The 19,043-nt window shown below is 31.5% G+C and overlaps 1 protein-coding gene across 2 annotated transcripts; it reads left to right on the top strand.

Moving 5' to 3' along the window:
• Positions 1-866: 866 nt before the first annotated feature.
• LOC124357338 lies at positions 867-17,414 on the top strand. Of its 2 annotated transcripts, none has more exons than XM_046809034.1 (8): positions 867-1,018; positions 4,334-4,456; positions 6,739-6,855; positions 9,955-10,034; positions 10,548-10,694; positions 14,550-14,709; positions 16,104-16,198; positions 17,228-17,414. In XM_046809034.1, exons 2-8 carry the CDS (start codon positions 4,391-4,393, stop codon positions 17,304-17,306), a joined length of 744 nt encoding a protein of 247 aa, XP_046664990.1. In that variant the 5' UTR covers positions 867-1,018; positions 4,334-4,390; the 3' UTR covers positions 17,307-17,414. The 2 variants fall into 2 exon arrangements, with proteins under 2 accessions (XP_046664990.1, XP_046664989.1); XM_046809033.1 differs by having other exon boundaries at positions 877-1,131.
• Positions 17,415-19,043: the final 1,629 nt, after the last annotated feature.

Genomic DNA, 19,043 nt, shown 5'->3' with positions numbered 1-19,043 from the left:
GAGCTGAAGTCTCATAATATGTTCCTTTATCTTTATTTGTATATAAATTCAAGTCTATAGATTGAAAAACGTTTACTTTCAAATCCTTCAACAAATAAAATTGTATTAATAGGAGAGAACTCTTTTTAGTATTCTCTATTTTGTACCTGCTATATTATATTGCTCTCCAAACAGGTTGGGCAACCAATGGTAGTAAAATCACTGTTAGCCGACGTTATTTAACAATATTAATATGGATATTCATGCACTTTTTAATATTCTTTCACACCAATAGTATTTCAAATAAACAGCATAATTGGAGGCTCAATCTTATATCATTATTCAAGTTTGCTAGACTCTATATTAAGTATCTTAAAACTATTATTTAAATATATCACTGGCAACACTACTGGTAATAGTGTTCAGTAAATTCCAAAGAAATATTTGTGAATTTTGTTTTGTAAATTTTATTGATGGAATAAAATTATTATTATTTTAGTTGCTGAGGAAGAAAAATAACAAAGAATTACAATAAAATATATCAGATAACTGTCTCTTGAAAAAGCTGTACATGAACAGATAGTACTATGATTATGATTTATAACAATGCAAAGGTTGTTTGGTCAAAATGCACCCTATAACTGAGGTGATACATATATTTAATTGTGTTTATTAAATCTAACAGATATTTACACCTATAATGTTATACAGCATAGTAAATAGTACATATCATATAATTAAAATCAACAAAAAACACTGATACTCAGGTATATTTTTTATGATTATAAATGTTGTTAAAAACGGGTACAAATACTCATGCTGTTTGATCATTTACAGTTGGTATTATGAATACATTGATTGGTGGTCTTTTTAGGCGACCCATATGGTGGGACATTCCAAACATTCCATTTCCATTTGAACAACACGAATGACGAAAACAAACCGAAATTTAACCTGAAAGCTCAGAAACAGTTTCTACGAAATCGGTGTTTATATTATTAAAATTCATTTATATGTGTTAATCTGTTAATCTACTAAAGTAAGTGCTTTTATATTCAACTTATAAGTCTGATATTTTTATATGCAGGGTAAAATTGTACATGTCAGATTTCATTCAGATGAGGCTAGTCTCGATATCGAAAATACTAGAAGGTAAATTTTAATAACACTGCTATTTACTTTTTTAAGAGTAGATTTCGTTTGTAATAGTACCCAAACAATACTTTTTAGAACATTAATTTCTTTGCGTTTACCTTAATATTATTGAAATTAGAGTTGGGCCTATATACCAACAGCACCAAGCTAACCATAGTCTTATTCTACCAAACTAACTTAATTAGAACTATTAGAAAGAATTTTATTTGTATAACAATTCAAGCTGAAAGTTATAAAGTTAAATGTATGTTCAAGGTCATATATACTTTTAGCTCTGTTAGTCGCATTGGGGGGGGGAGACTTTAATGAGCGGCCTACACTAATCTTCCGGTTATTTTTATCGAACAAAATATATTATCCAACTTTGTTAAGTAAAAATTGTATACAAATACAGTTCTGATAAATTACAGTAACAAGAAGAATCCCGTAAATTACAATTTGAAAAACAATTTTTAAAACACTAACATTACAAAACAACAAAACCAACTATGGCCTAGACTTAGATATCAAAGAAACCTTACAATATTTTATAACTTGCCCAGCTTGATATTAATGAGTAACCGCTTTTGTGAAATGGAGGAAAGAATTCTCCCCAAGGGTTGGTTACCAGGAGCCAAACCCAAATGTTGAAACCACTTAAACAAATCTGGTCACTTGTAAGAAATATCTCACATTTTTTCTCATATTCATCGCCATTTTCAGTCTCAAAATATTAAATACTTCTTGCTGTTTGTTGTTTACACTAAAATTACTATAACTAATAAGTTGAAATCATATGCTAAGTTAAATAAATTGTAATATTGAATTATTCATTTGGATAACAACATCCATCCATCCATTCAATAAAAACAACTGAACAACGAGTGTAGGACGCTTATTAAAGTCTACCCCTAATTTTAAATAATTATAGCCTAATTGGAACGTTTGTATTCAACAGTTTAGGTATTTATAATCAATAATTTGGTCCCTGATATGATTGTGGTGTCCATTTACTTTGCTGCAGCCCAAATATGCCTAATCCTAATGTGAAGTGCCTAAGTAAATACTTACAACCATTTAACAATTGAATACAAAGACGTTCCAATTATAGTTATTTAAAATTAGTTCTGTATATGTATCTTACTGGAGCCGTTTTATATTTTTGAGGTCTAGCCTACATGCAAATCTGTCGCAAAAAATAACCAACTATGTTGTTGTGACTTTTATGGTTTATTTTTGTTCAGCCCGCTTCCGGTGTAACAATTAACAATGAATTTATATTTAGTTATGTAATGTGTCAACTTGTAGATGGTTTTATTTAGTGAACAAATTACATTTGTAAGTTTATAGGTTAGGTTTCAATGAATGTCGTCCAACATTTTCTTCTCTCGCTTAGGAAAGTAGTGGGAACTGGCTATGAAGTAGGGTGGGATAGTGAGGGGAAAACCATTTTAGAACCATTAGTAATTACACAGTGGTCTATTTAAATTAATTCGAACAAACTAATATGATATGTATGGTGTTTTAATAATGGTCTCAAATAAAACGGTAATGGACATACGCAACAAGCTGTCAGACACATTTATCCTTCAAAGTAGCAAACAGTAACTAAATGTTACAGACTGCTTTGTTTTTTACATTTAATAAACACGCGCAACTCAGACATTTTTTAATTTATTAAGTTAAATTATTTTTTTATATAAAAACAGCTGAACAAAGACTACTGTAATGTGAAATACCTGTAATGTAGTTTGGTTGACATTTTAGTTTTGGTAGATAATCATAAATATTGATGATTCGAATGTGGTGATGGCCGCCTATTATACTGCAGCCCCTATTTGTTTTTGTTTTCAAAAGAAAATAGTGAAGAGGAGGCCTATCAGTGAAATTAAGGGCTGGAGTTGTCAATCATAGTTAATAACATAATCTGCTCATCCTCCTGAATAAAACTCTTAAGTTATATTTTTTAAGGATAGAAATCACAAACCACCCTTTTTAGTATTGGAAGTGGAAATGTCATGTTGTGGTTATACCTGTGTATTGTACATCATGTTATTTATGTTTTCAGAGTTATCTACTCCCGATAGTTTATCCAAGTGGTCTGTGGTAAATTCAGCATAATATAGTATTAACAACCACCCTATGTGGTAGTATCTTCACTGCCTTGTTTTTAACTGTGGCATCCATTATTTAACTACTGGGCGTTAACTCTATTACCATTATTTAGTTTGGAAAATTATTATATGCTTTTTAGTGTAAATTATGAGAGCAGCTAATTTACAAATTAAATTAAATTACTGTATTAATTTTTTAATTGATCATTGTAATTTTTCAGAGTAAGAGTATAAGTTTGTTGTGTAATTGTGTATTGTCTTTCAATCAGAAAACAAGCATTGATGTGATCGTAAGTTACCAGGTGGTTTGTAAGTAAGTAGGTTCTAACTTATGTACATAAGAAATTATGAAATTATGGTTAGGTTATGTTTGCTCACTTATTAAATTAACATTAGTTTTTGTACATTATTTATTAGGTTTGTAAGTTATAGTTGAATTTCTTTACATGATTTTACACTTTTTAAAATCCACACCAGTAATGAGATTAATGTTATTAACCTATTGAAAACACACCTTTGGCACCACCTATACTTCTGCCAAAGAAGAAAAACAATGAATGTATTTATGCTCTGTAACATCAATAATGGCTTTCTGACATTTAACTTTTATGATTCCCACTTTCTTTGAATTGCCTAATCATCATAAAATATGAAAGAAATTGAAGTTGATTGATTGGTTGTTGGAGTTGATTTTCTCAATGCTTTTATTCTTATTTTCACACACTAGAGATTTTTCTGTACAATCTTTACTCATTTTGACCAATTATAAAACGATAAATGAGAGGTTGCAATCACCGAAACTCATTTATTGATGAACAGTAAATAATGGGTTACATTGTTAGATAGCTGACACTGACATCTAAACTACTTCCACAGAAGGCAAAATATAATGCTAATAGAGAGGTTTGTGAGTTTTGCGTGTAACAGGTTTGTTCAATCATCAATATACAAAACATTGGTGGCATTAATTGGAAATTTTATAAGCCAGCTACATGAAAATATGGAGACATCCTATATGATAGTTGTCAGACATTTAACCAGCCTTCTATTGTCTGATATATAAAATGCTGGGGTTAAAAGTAGGCTAATTTGTCTATTATTTTTAGGTAATTATTTCAAGATATTAATTAATAAAACTATTCTTGGATTCAAAATTGTTTAAAATGAAAATAAAAGTACCAGATGATGATATTTTATTTGAAGGACCTCTTTCAGAACCACAAACAAAGGTAAGTTAGTGTCACTAATAATTATGTGTATGTAGTCTATACAGAAGTCACTTATATATATATATATATATATATATATATATATATATATTTGTGTATATATATACATATGTGTGTGTATATATACATATATATATATATATATGTATATATATACACATATATAAGTTTATGTAATTTTGTATTTTATTAAATACTAGATAAACCCTTAAAATATGAAAATCAGGTTCAGAGCTTGATATGTTGTTTTGAGAATGTCAAGCAGTTATTGACTATAATTCTATCATTCCTAAAATGAGGTTTAAGGAATGTTTTACAGATTCATTTAAACTAATTTTGTTTTAAATTTAATTTTAATTTTTTTCTTTAAAGGAGATGCCAATCTCCTTTTAAACCTTATTCTGACTATCCTCATGGACCACTGGTCTATTCAAGGATCTTATCAAACAGAATAAAGGGAAGAATCGATACACTACAAAGTCGATGGTACTGATAAAAATGCAATGGTCACAGACAGGATTTGAACTTGCGTATCTCTAACTGAGAATCAATGTCCAACATCTTAGACAACTCAGCCATTGGGCATCTCAAACATACAAAAGCTAACCCATATCATTTGTCATGGAACAAAACAAAAAATACACATTTTTGCTTTTTGCAATTAATGCTCAGTAGGTACATTGCTGTATATAATACATTGTCGTACGTTTAGACTTGACTTACCTTATTCTCACATTCCATAACTATTTTTCTTGAAATAAATTTGTTTTCTCTATCACAAATGTTTTTTAAAAGCTGTCAATGTAAGATTTATATTTTTAACTGAAGTAAAAATAGTTACTTTAGTTATTAACTGAAGCACTTTATTAAAGTAATCTTGGTTTAAAAAGGATAGTTGGTTGTTCATTCTCTTACAGTGAGAGAGTATAAAGTCTATGGACACATAGCCGCTCAATGGAATGGGTCTGTCTCATCAGTTTTTAGCAACCATTGAGGTATATGAACCATGACACATGGCACAGACACGGATACAGAACAGGCCTCTCGAGGGGTAGCGGACCGCCTGTCTGGTTCTTTACCAGTCGACGGGCCCATCATGTGTCTCGGCTTTGTTCGAGTCTAGCCAACCATTGGTTCATATAGAGACTGCCACACGGACACTGGACAGGCCCGTTGATCACTCACAGAGATGTACAGTACAGCACATTATATTTTCTGTAGATATGTTCATGAGTTTAAAATTGGCTTTAACTGTTTAAAACTAAACTTACATTACATACTTAAAAATGGAAACAAATTGTTATAATTTAATAATTTGTGTAGTTTTAGACTTAATGTAAAAAGTGTTCTCTTATACTATTTTAAACATTAGTCTTTAGAATATGCTGCTTATTCTTGGACATTTAGAAATGTACTTAACTACTAAAATTTTGTTTATTGTTAACTAAAATCCAATGTTTATAATAATGTTGAAACATTCTAATTGAAAATCAAATGTCCATGTCTCTCCTATGCAGGTGTCCTTAAGCTTAGATTATCACAAGATCTGACTGATATTTTATGGTAGTGTGTATTTTTTCCTTTGTTAATTGGATAAACTCATTGCATTGATATGTTCCATCTTCTTTAAACTACTAAAGCACAAATATACCAAACCACTATTCACTTCTTAACACATGGACTCGTTTTCTGTGCATGGGCATCCATGGCTTCTGTGTGATACAGCTGGTCGAAAACGGTTCCTCAGTTTTATTGAGTTTCAGATGATGTCCATGTTGGAGGTAGAATGAATCCAGTCCTAGAGTGAGGATACAGGATGAATTGGGAAGGAAGAGTATTCTACCAATACATAATAGAGAGTTTTCTTAGTGATAGGGAGTGTGTTGCATTTCATATTGTAGTTCTGTTTTTTTTAACTACATAATAGGTTGCAGATATGCTTAATGTCAACAACGATTGATGTACTGACACAGGAAAGAATTGCACTGCTCATACCAGGATTAACATCCTTTTGAAGACCATAAAAAACTGGTACTATGTTCTTTGACACATCCCAGAATGCAGAGATAAAGATTTTTTTAACCATTGTCTAAATATGAATACAATAGTTAATTAATCGTAAACATTAATCAGTTAAAATGCGTATTTTCAAACTAATATGCAAAAAACTATAACATTTACTCATATTGTTTATTGAAAAAATGCCATATTTGCTGACATGTTTATTACACATGAAGTTAGTTAAAAATTATCTTGTATTCATACATTGTATTTTTTTGCAGGAAGATGAAGTAACATTTCAGGAGGAAGTAAGAAATATACTGAAGCTTTCAAAAATTCCTTCCAAATTTATAGCTGAATATAAAGGTGATGGTGACGATTTAAAATTTAATCTTCAGGTAAGACTGTATTTGTTACCTTATTTTGAAAAATATAAAATTTTGTGATACTGTATACACTTAGGGTATCATTACACAGTTTGAAATTATAATAGTAAATGGTGATTATAATAGTACTGACACTGAGAGACATTGTGTGGTGAACCCATTATTATTGCTGGAATGATTACAAGGTTCCAAATAAATCCCATACTTGGGAGTTCTCACACAAAAGTTGATCATAAGTGTCAAAGGATACTTATATGGGATGACCATAAAATACAACATACCTGTTCATTTAATTTTTATACTTTCTTTTTAGGAGTTATCTTAAGAGAATAATATGTACTTTAAGTACAGATCTCTCACTTTAAAAATCTCTCACTATAACGTTTAGAAAACAACCATCTCATTAATACTGTTAAGAATTTAAAATTTGTTCTGCCTGCAAAGTCTATTGGCAATCTGTACATGACATTAGCCTCTCACATGAGTATGACAGAATAACCATGAGTATAAAAATTGTAATGTGTAAAATTTCTTCAAAAATCATTAAAAGTGCAAGTCACTTGCAAAATTAAACACAATGACTTCTGATTTCAAGCACAGTACATCTACGAGGGCTGTTTTTTTTTCAACTTCCGATGTGATATAAAAATAAAACTAGGGAGAGTAATTAAATAAATTTATTATCAAAAGTTAGGTACATTATTAGTTACTTTTCAACATAATCGCCATTTAAATTGAGGCATTTTTCATACCTGAGTACAAGCTTCTTAATACCTTCTTCATAGAAGTTTGCCGCCAGTGATTTGAGATGGGTCTTCACGGCGTCTCGCAGCGCGTCGTCTGTTCGGAAGCTCTGCCCTCCTAGCATCTTCTTCAGTTCCGGGAAAAGGTGATAGTCACTCGGCGCTAAGTCAGGACTATACGCCGGATGGTCAAAAAACATCCCATTTAAAAACCGTCAAGAAGACGCTTTGTCAAAGCAGCACTGTGAGGACGGGCGTTGTCATGAATGAGCACTACTCCCGATGTGAGCATTCCTCTCCTTTTGTTCTGGATAGCTCTCCGCAAACGTTGTAACGTACCGCAGTATCCTTCCGCATTGATTGTGGTACCTGGCTCTAAAAACTCAACAAGCAATACACCTTTTTGATCCCAAAACACTGTGGCCATAATCTTTTTGTTGTTGAAAGTTTTTTTGAATTTTTTTGGGTTTGTTTGGAGAGTTTGAATGCATCCATTGTTGGGACTGCTGTTTCGTTTCTGGGGTGTCGTACAGAACCCATGTCTCATCTCCTGTCACGATTTTGATCAAAAAATCTTCGCCATCAGCTTCATAGCGGTTCAGAAAAGACGTTGCTGACGCCATTCGCCGAGCTTTGTGGTCATCAGACAACATCTTCGGCACCCATCGCGCACAAAGTTTTTTGTAGCCTAACTTTTCAGTTACGATAGAGTATAGGGCTGACCTTGAAATCTCAGGAAACTGATTGGATAGCTCCGTAATCGTAAACCTTCGATTGCTTCTTACACTTTGGTCAACTCGATCAACGAGGTCTTCGTTTGCGACCGACTTTCGTCCTTGGCCCCCTTCATCATGAATGTCAACTCGTCCATCTTTAAATTTCCTACACCAATCACGCACTGCACTGTCACTCATAAAGCTTTCACCGTATACTCGTTCCATTCTACGGTGAATTTCTGCTGCAGATAACCCTTCAGCTTGCAAGAAACGAATGACACTTCTCAACTCACACTTGGCGGGAGATTCTATCATGGTAGCCATGTTTATGTGTCGCTAGATAAATTGGAAATGGCGTCGGCCGTCTGAAATTGAGTGAGGTTGTAGTGGGAGAGGTGCGCAGTCGACTGCCGCGCATTGCTGGCCGATACCGCTCGCCCAGCCATCTAGCGGCACGATCGGAAGTTGAAAAAAAAACAGCCCTCGTAGTATTAGCCAGACATTTGCAATCAGTATTTTCATTTTCTTTGTTACAGAAATAAAAAAAAAAACATCTTGGTAATACTTCTAACAGCTTGTATAAGTTACTAAAGGAAAACAATATTCAGCAATCAACCAAAACCTTTTAGTGGATTGAAATCACACTGGAAAGCATTCTTAATGGTTTAAAAAATTGAAATAATTCTGATAGTTGACATGTCTATAGTCTCTGAAAAGATATTCCCATATAAATGTTATTCTCACTTACTGTTTTAATTTGGGCCTAAAGAATAGGTATTTCCCTAAGGAATTGAAAATCTCTTTTATTTGCCCTGTTCTCAAAAAGGTTCAAGATATAAGCCAGAGAGTTAGCGACCTGCCTCCATTATTCTACTTTTTGGAACATTTTTAGAGGCTTTAAAAAAACAAATTTGTGCTTACCTCGAAACAGTCTTTTAAAAACCCTGCAGTTTGGTTTTCAGAAAAGTAAATCTACCATTCAAGCCTTAAACATACTAATAAGGCGCATTTCTCAATTTTTGGAGGAAGAGCTCATGCCACATTGTATAAACTGGCCTGCATAGTCATCTGACTTAACTCATCCTGATTAAACATAATATTTCCTGTTGAGTTATCTCAATTCTCAATTTTACAAATATTATCCCAACATCCTGGAAGATTTATGGAACAACATGCAAGGCAAAATTGATAGTCTGGTTGATATGCTTGAAAGAGTGATTCAACTTTTGCTATTAACTGAATGAATCAGTGTATTGACAATAGAGGGAAACATTTAAAAACATTGTGTGTAGGATTGTGTTAAAGTCAAATTTCTAATCTTGTACGGTAGACTGAAAATAATAATAAAGCAGAATGAAGCCTGTAGTGTGTTTTATTTTAGGTTCAAAAAAGAAAGTTTACTCGTCCCATCTTGTACAATCGCATTCTAGGTTCAGGTCATAACAAGACAGGTAGATTGTGTTGTTTTGACCATAGCATTACTAGAGTAATCATGACATCATTCAATCGTTGGTTGTAACATTGTCAAATTAATGTCTTAATTTTGTATTGTATATTAGCAGCAGTTAAATTAAGAATATTGGCAATCCAAAGTTCAAAACATAAAAATATCCACAACTTTGTGAAGTTAAATGGATTTTTCCATGTTTCAGGTATTGACCAACTTCACACAACTCTGTCGGGAGGAAATATTCGTTCGTCATGTCAAAGCCGTTGAAACCATTGAATCTAAGTAAGTATAGACGTCTTGCAGTAAGTGATGTGTTGATTTTTTGCACTACCAATAGAGTATTGGTATGATGGAATATTGGTCGGTCTTTCAAAAGAGAATATTGTTCTTTATGGCATCAAAACTATCTTTATCATATTAATTTTTTGTTTTCCATTTTGTCTGAGGTCTAGCAACCATTAGGAGTGTTTGAAGATATTTCCATACTATTTTAAGAATTGTATTACTTGTCTCCTTTTAATCAGTAAAACTTAACCACTCTTAAAGTCTGTTGAAACACTTTAAAAAATGTTTCTCTTAGTTGGCCAATTGTAACCATGAAAGATTTATTAAATCAAATACAACAGGTTTCAATCTAATGGTTTCCTTTTAAAATCTGATAAAACCCAAGAACGTCATTTTCAGAATGTAAAAACTCCTTGAACTCTTAATTTTTGATATTGTAGTGCTAAAAGTACATTAAAATGTTGCTGTATGAGTTTTGGTGTAGATCTGAACATATTATAATTGTGACAGGGTAGATGAATTGCAGTGCCAGCTGATGTGTCAACAGAAACAACTTTTGGATCAGGAGCAGAGCCGAGAACAGTTAAAAGAAACTATGAACAGATTAGAGGCCGCTCGAAAACTAGCTCAGAATAAACATATTGAGTTAAGTGAAAGGTGAGTGTTACCTCAGACCATTTATACAAGTAGACTCTTCTTAATCGTATATAATATGAGGCTGGCAAGATAGTGTCACTACCGTCCACTCTATTGTATACATTATTTAAAGATACTAGCTGTGGCTCAGTTCAGCTAGTAGTATTCACTGACAAAGAAGAGAACTACATTTCCTTTTCCTATCCTCCCTGTGTGCTGTATGAACAGGAAAGCAGCTATTTTCACTCCCAAGTCCCAAAACCTAAGAAGAAGGCACCTTCTGACACTGCTTACTTCCTCCACCTCCACAGCCTAAGTATTGAATTGGAAATTGAAAGTTATTTTGTGTTTGTTCACAATTAATTACCAACTGAGTCATTACATGTACTGTATTCTGTGGTGCCCACAAAAGATGTTCTGAACAATGTCAGTAAGTAAAATATTACTCTTAACTAAGTCTTGCTACTTAACTTGCTACTTTTGTAAATATTTCCAGACTTTTGAAAAAATTTACATTTTATTACAAAATAAATGATCCTAATCTTACAAATTGTGAATTGCTTTCATTCTGAGCACTCTTATTTAGATCTATTTAATTTTGAAACAACAGCCTTTTTTAAGTATTTTATTTTTGCACCAAAATCTTTAATACTTTTATTGGTTAGTTCCAATGAAACTAATTATATAAAAAATTTGTTTCATACTGACATAAAGCTAATAAAATATTCTTGTTCCTTATATAACTGTTGTTGCATTCCACATCTGAGTGCTATGAGAGTGTTAATTATTATTATTGAAACCTAAATACGAGAGTTTCATTAATAAGTTAGGATAAGGTGATAGACTATATTTGTCGTTGAGGAAGAGGTGGATAGAAATATTCAGCAGCTTCCATCAAAACTGTAAGGTATCTGGTAGAGATTTCCCCCTCCCCTTGAAGCAAAGAAAAAAAGCTTTCATGAAAAAAGTTCAATGATACTAATTTAATGTCAATGTGGCTCATCAAGCAATGCTTCAAGTATATTATGAGACCTTTGACTGTGTTAATTAATCTGTCATTTCACATAGGAGTTTTCCCCTCACTCCTACAAATTTCAAAAGTAATTCCAATTTAAAAAAGACGACTCCACACTCATTAATAATTATCGGCCTGTCTTTTTTGTTCTATGAATGCTTCAGTTTCTTAACAAATACATTAAACTCTCGAACGAACAATTTGCATTTAGAAAGTTTAAATCGATAATAGCCACAGTTGTGAGTTTTGTCGAGATGTTTGTAGAGGGGCTAGAAGGTCAAATCACACATTAAGTGTGTTTCTCGATTTATCTAAAGCATTCGATTATGTTGACCATCTCATGCTGCTTGACATATGGGGGACCCATGGCGTCCAAGGCGTTCCTCTCTTGTGGCTTAATTCATTTTTAAGACACATATCTCAAGTTGTCTAAATTTCAAACCATGTTTATAATTCAATGAAAATGATTTATGGAGTACAACAAGGATCTATTCTCAGTCCTATCTTCTTCCTGCTTTATGTCAGTGCCATCGAATCATCACTATCACATGGAAGAATTGTGCAGTGTGCTGATAATATGGTTCTTTTTTTAATGAAACTTCAAAATTAGTAGAAGAACAAAACACCTTTGTTGCAGTAAACAGAATTTTCACAACCTCAATCTAAAAACAAATTTTTCAAAATCCAATGTTCTTAATTTTTCTTTGCGCTCAACAGGCTGCGAATATGGCCCGGGCATCGTGTTGGATGATGCGATACTAGAAGAGGTCTGTTCGTCAATATTCCTTGTAATTTACTTTGATCAAGGTATGACATGGAATGTTCATATCGATTACATTTGCTCCAAATTAGCCTCAGGCATTTATGTTTTGAGGTCTGTAGCTAAATACTGCCCTATTCAGGTTATGATGATGGCTAATTATGGCTTAAATTTATCCACATATCACCTACAGACTAGTGTTTTGGGGCGCTTGTGCAAGTAACCAATTTTTTAGAGTATTCAAACTTAAAAAACAAGCAATACGCATCATTGCAAAACTACAAATTAAAAGAGACGTTCAGGCCAGTTTTCAAAAGATTGCAACTGTTGACTCTGCTAAGTCTACATTTTATAAATAACGTCACATTGTATGTTTAAATGTAATTTGACCGACTTGGCGAGATGTTTGCTTGTACGAGACAAGAGGCAGAGAAAACTACCAGACTAAGAGATACAGGATGGTAGTTCATGAATGTTTGCCCTCACAGGCAGGAGTTCATATCATCAACAGTTTGCCAAATGAAATTTAAAATTCGTCTACACTTAAAGCGTTTAAAACACTGTTTAGTGTTGAAAATGTTTTATAGGGTGAATGAGTTTGTGGTGTTTAACTGGGAGACCGCAAAATCAGGAGACTTACTCCTGATTTGAGGTGGTGAAAAAAGTGGCGATGATTGGAGCAGAGTGAGTGTCAAAAGTATTAGATATTTGACGTTTGCTATAAAAATGTACTTTTTGCCTCCGCAATAAATATTTGAGTATTGACTGTATTATTACAGTGTATTAATGCTGAAACTGATACAGTTAAAATACCTAGAATGATACAGTGATTTTAACAGTGTTTTTTCATAAGAGAATAAATGTTGAATACAACTGTATGGTATAGAATATAATTTTAATCAGCATAGAGAATACTTTACTGTAACAAAACATGGTACAAACTTATAAAAATGTTTCTACAAAAAAAATAACAAAATTACATTTTAAAGGTAATAGCTTCATTGAGTTAGCATCACACAGATGTTTGAAATGTTTACGGTTTCATTAGAAAAAAAATGTTTAGTATGCTTAAATTCACTGAATCTAAAGGTACAAAAGTTATACAAAAAGAACAAAATCTGCCAGGAAACTTTATCAGATATTTCGTCATCAGATAAAAATCACTCATCAATCAAAAACACTCACTTTCCTGATACAAAATATCCCTAATGTCACTTGAAGAACATGGATCAGCCATTATAAATAATAATAATCATAACCTCAATAAACTAACCACCACAGTAGAACATTTTAATCTTTAGTGCCGGCTGGGAAACAGCAATGAAATAGAACAGTCAGCTGGCTAAGCGGTTAGGCACTTGGATATTTTACTAGTGATGGTGCTCTATGTATTCGGTTGTAATAGTCATTGTAGCTAATGAGTGAAATAAAATTCAATATATTCATGCATATTTCACAGAAATGCGTGGGGTGTTCGCCGCATATGTCAATAGAAAAAATGAATAAATTACTTCATCAGTAAGGAAACACGGGAATGAGTTGTATTATACAACTTAATCAGATCCATGTTTAACACACTCTTCTCTTTCCAATAGAGCTATAGAAGAGTTTATTTAAAATTTTCAATATAAAGTGAAAGTTATAAATAAGAAATATATAATTTATAAATAAAATATTGGGAGTAAAAATTTGACTTATATGAACTTTTTTTAATTATTGGTGTAAATTGGCAAGGAATAATGAAGTGTTTATCTGAAACCATGTACATTTAGAAATAAATATAATTATTTGGTGTTAAACACCAAAGTCAAAGATGTCCTGCTCAGTATTGGCTTTGAACTATACAAAAAAAAAAACAAACAAAAAACAATAGGTGATTTGCTTTCTGAAACTTAATGACGTTGAGTAGTGTATAAATAAATGTATTTTGCCAAAATAATCTTGCTATCCTTTCAAATCATACATTTTTAATGATCATCCTTAAGGGTATTTGGTTGAAAAATATATGAATAATATATTATGAAATAAACTAATATTTGAAACAAGAAAAACATAAGAAATAACTAGATATTTAGTTTTATTACAGCATTTTTTATTTTAGGTTGAAGGAGACTTTAGAAAATCTTCAGCAACAATGTAAAACTAAAACTTTGGCAGAAAGAAAAATGGCACAAGATTTAAAGAATTATGAAAATAAGGCTAAGAACCTTAACGTATGCCTTGTAGAAACTTCTTCAAAAATGAACTACTATACAACACAGGTATTTCTCTCTTATATAGTCTGCATCAATTGTAGTTCAATATTTAATGTAGTCCCCCAGTAAATGAATTAGTAAATAAATAGACTGGTTTCTTTGAATAGTATAACATTATTTTGAGTATTATATTTCACTACTGGATTTTATTTAATTTTTGTAACAGATCTTTCTATAATTTTTGACTTAATAAAACATTATAATTTTCAGTGCAATAAAACACAAGTATTACATCACAGAAATAAAAGTACGGCTTAAATTATACATTTTTGTAACTTTTAATAGTTTTAATAATTTAAGTTACTCTCTAATCATCATTTATATTCTTTGCTATATTAATGAGGAAGTGAAATAGTGTAGAAGGAACAGTAAGACCATGATCGTGCATTGCACTGGACATTAAAATACCGTCTACCACTTGATTGAATAAATGATAAGTATTTGTAAATATTTGCAGTTATTGATGCACATTATTTCAAAATGGAAAAGCTTAAAAAGTAAATAAAAATAACAGAAAACAATTAAGTTATGGAAAACTGAAAAAAAGGTGGGAGTATACTACACAAGTCTGCATACTAGGCTTCGCTGAGTTACATGAAAATTGTCAAGTCTATAGCTCATTCATTACATTACACATGTTACCATGTAATAAGTCAAAATGTCATATAATTGCACTGTTTGTTTTTAAATTTATGCATGGTGTGGTTTTCTCATTGCCATCATGGTTACTCTTAAGACCAATGTGTAATAATGTTTGTTAAAACCTAGCAAATCCAATGGAGGGACATGCACCATCATCGAATTCAATATTGCATATATGGAATTGAAGTTTCATGCAAAATTTAAAATGTATTGGTTGGTTTGTTCTAGAAATATTGTGCAAAAAGATAGGCAGAAAGTTTTCTAGACCTTGAGTGATAAGCTCCATTAATTCTTTTCATACTATACTCATACTCATTTCTTTAAGTACTATAATTCTTTTCATTTTCACACAGTTAAAAAAAAACTTGCATAGTAATACAACACCATTGAAACAAAATTGTCTTAATTTTTGCCGGCAAAATACACAAATTGTAGAAATATAAAACATACATAATTCACGTAGACAAAATGTCCACAATATCATTCTCTTGAAATTAGCTACACAGCAAATGCCACTGGCTCTATAATCTGTTCTTCCCAAGCCACATCTCCAGATTTTTAATATTTGGATTCTGATCAATATTTTGTGATAGCATCACTGTGGTATGTTATGTTATTGTGGCCTTTATTGTACAGCAATGTACAGCCGTTATTGTACATGGGTGTGCTGTCATATTAGAATTAACATTATGAAACTTAATATTTTTCAAACTGTTAGTTATATTACTTGGATGATGGTTTGAGTTTATACATTACAGGTGAAGGTTCAGACTGCAATAGTAGAGAGAAAAATGAAACCATTGTACCTGGACAAGGACAGAGCAGTTTTTATGAAGGCTAACTTAAACAACATGTAAGTCTTGTATTGTTTCATCTATTTTATACATAATCTAGTATTTCCTGTGAATGTTGAGTTTAACTCCATTTCACCTTCCACTGAGATCTGACAATAAGCAGAAGGTGAAATATAGTTAAACCCAAAATTTGCATTGAATTAACCCTTTCCATCATAGCTGTGTTATATCTAGTATTTCTGAACAGCTATTGTACATTGCTATCTGTTATGAACAGTTTTTTCCCCAAAGTTATAGTAATAGCACTACTGGAAATCCTTTTAAAATAGTATTCCATTCATTATTAAGGTAGTTGGTTTAAATATTGATAGATATTTCAGTCAATTCTTTTACAGGCTGCCTGATAGTACAAAAAGTGAGCTAAAAATATCTAACAAAATTTAATTGATAGAGTTTCAGGGAAATGGCTGTATTTCAGAACTGAAACTCATATTCTACCTTTTATTTGCAGAAAAGGTTACCTGTAACCTTATAGAGATTGTATTTTTATATAACTACAAAAAGAACTATGTAAAGAAATACAAAATTGTGTCTGTATCACTTAGCAGCTAACATACAAGTGTAGACAAAGCAGACATATTGTAATGAATCAACATAGACATAGAGTGTATCATCTTTAAATTAAAAATCAGCCAGCTGTTTTGGTGGTTATCTAGATTTTAGCTCCATAGTAACAATGTCATTAAACTTCAAACAATTTGTATGATCTTAGATTTTTGCAGTAGAATAATTACGGGAGATGTCAATTAATATGCGCTGCCCTTTCATACTTCTCAAGCATTTTGTACTTTTCGTTAGACTATTAAAAAAATGTACACTTTGAAAGTAAAATTTGAAAGTGTTTTATATTTAAAATGAGACATTCCGTATATATATGGCAAACAATAAGGATGTAAAGATATTTGAAGTGTAGCATTGCTCTTATGGGGTAAAATTCAGGGACTTTTCACCAAAGCCAGCTCTTAAGAAGAGAAAATAGACTTTAAAACCATACTGTATCTCGAATTATTTAGTTGTTCTATTTGCAGGCGTCAACATATTGAGGAGTTGGTTCATCGTGTGAAAAACTTACAAATGCAAACATCGGGGCTATCGGAAAATGAATAGTTCCTGACTGACTGAGATAATGCTTCTCATCATATAATTTTGTAAAAATGGTCTTTCACCTCCAATACAATATAAAATTTGAAGTTTAATAAAGTATTTTTACAATAATGCTGGTATTTTATCTCCCTGAATAATACCAACATATAATTTGTAGAACACAGGACCTGTAACGTTGCCAAGTCTTTACTGTACAAAATACAATACTATCTTCATGATTTAGTTTATGATAGTTTTTATTTATAATACATGTTTATTATGTTCATGACAATGTCTATAATTGTACACTTGTGTATTTAATGACAGTAAAGTTTCTTGATTCTTGATTTCTCTGAACAGATTCAATTAAACCTACAGAACTCACAAGAAGTCTTAAGTAATTGTTTTAAAATTATTTTCAGTACAATTTTAAGATGATGATGATAAAGATATGTTTTTGGCACTAGTGACATTGACATATTCCAATTAAAAGAATTTAGTTTATTGGACATAGTTTCTGTTATGTAAAAATGAAAAACAAACAACCTATTTAATTATTTATAAATATATTTAAATTTCTTTCTATTTCATACTTAACAATACGTTTTAGGATTTTACATTTTAAGAAGAGAAAAGAAACTCTAATTTTCAAATTACTGTGTTTCTGTTGTTGTAGTACATAACGATGAAAAATGTTCATAATCCTGTAAGCCTTAAAAAAAATTTTATATAAAAACAAATTTGAAACATAAGAGTATTCTTAGTTCTTAGGCCTACTTGTCTGTTGTCATAACTAACATCTAAGTTTTCCAGTTCACAAAGCGTTGAAACATTGTTTGCACAGTTACATTTTTGAAATATTTCGTCCTCGTTGTCGAGAGCCATTTTCAGTCAATAGCTTGATTTAACAATTGTTAAGTGAATATGGTTTTCCACAATGAGCTGAAATATTTAAAGATTATAATTATTTAAGTAATATTTCGACATGGTGTGGACCGGAAAAATTATTTAAAAAAGTTTTGTCGCAATTTTGTACATTTTCCCACAAAAATTACAAACAAACACATTCTTACATTAATTGTAACAAAGATTGGAATTTGCTATTTATTTTCCAATGTTTATCTTCAACCAAATCACAGATCATACTTTTAAACTTTTTCGAGCATGCAGATATAAAATATAAAGTTCAGCAAAGTATAATACATGCATAACTTGTGTATTGCCAAAAACTGATTGATCTTATGGTACAATAATAAAGCAAAATAACTATTCAGAGGAAAAAATAAACTGAGGGAAATAAGAGATGGAAAGAGTAAATTGTATAGAGAGAAAGATTAGATATTTACCAAAATAACTTCAGTGAATGTATTAAATACCATTTTGGTCAAACCTTTGGATATTTGAAATGTAGTTTCAAGGAATTTATTCAAGCCATTAAAAGCAATAATTGTGCTGCGGACAATTACAACGAACAATAAAAACAGCCTTTATTACAAAATCATTACAATTTGGAATGACGTCAACATTATACAAAGAATAACGAACAATGAAACAATAATTAATAAACATTCAAAATAAAGTCTGTTCAATTCAGCAACTGAATAAAAAGGTTGTGTAGACGACCATGTTTTTATAGGAGACTTCAGCTTCGTAGGTTCTGACAACTTTTTGAGTTTCTCGGGCAGTGCATTGAAGAACTTTGCTCCAAGGTATGAAGGCTTTTTCTCAAAAAGCCTTGTGCAATAATAAGGAGGATTGTAA

The sequence above is a fragment of the Homalodisca vitripennis genome, chromosome 3 (genome assembly GCF_021130785.1).
Source record: "Homalodisca vitripennis isolate AUS2020 chromosome 3, UT_GWSS_2.1, whole genome shotgun sequence".
Classification (NCBI taxonomy): domain Eukaryota; kingdom Metazoa; phylum Arthropoda; class Insecta; order Hemiptera; family Cicadellidae; genus Homalodisca; species Homalodisca vitripennis.
Note: the sequence above shows the minus strand (reverse complement) of the source record. Positions and strands in the feature narration are given on the sequence as shown.

Coding starts and splice junctions, on each gene's coding strand:
- LOC124357338 (XM_046809034.1), top strand. CDS start 4,391: ATGAAAATAAAAGTACCAGATGATGATATTTTATTTGAAGGACCTCTT. Junction 6,856..9,954: donor ATTTAAAATTTAATCTTCAG/GTAAGACTGTAT, acceptor TCCATGTTTCAG/GTATTGACCAACTTCACACA. Junction 10,035..10,547: donor GTTGAAACCATTGAATCTAA/GTAAGTATAGAC, acceptor TAATTGTGACAG/GGTAGATGAATTGCAGTGCC.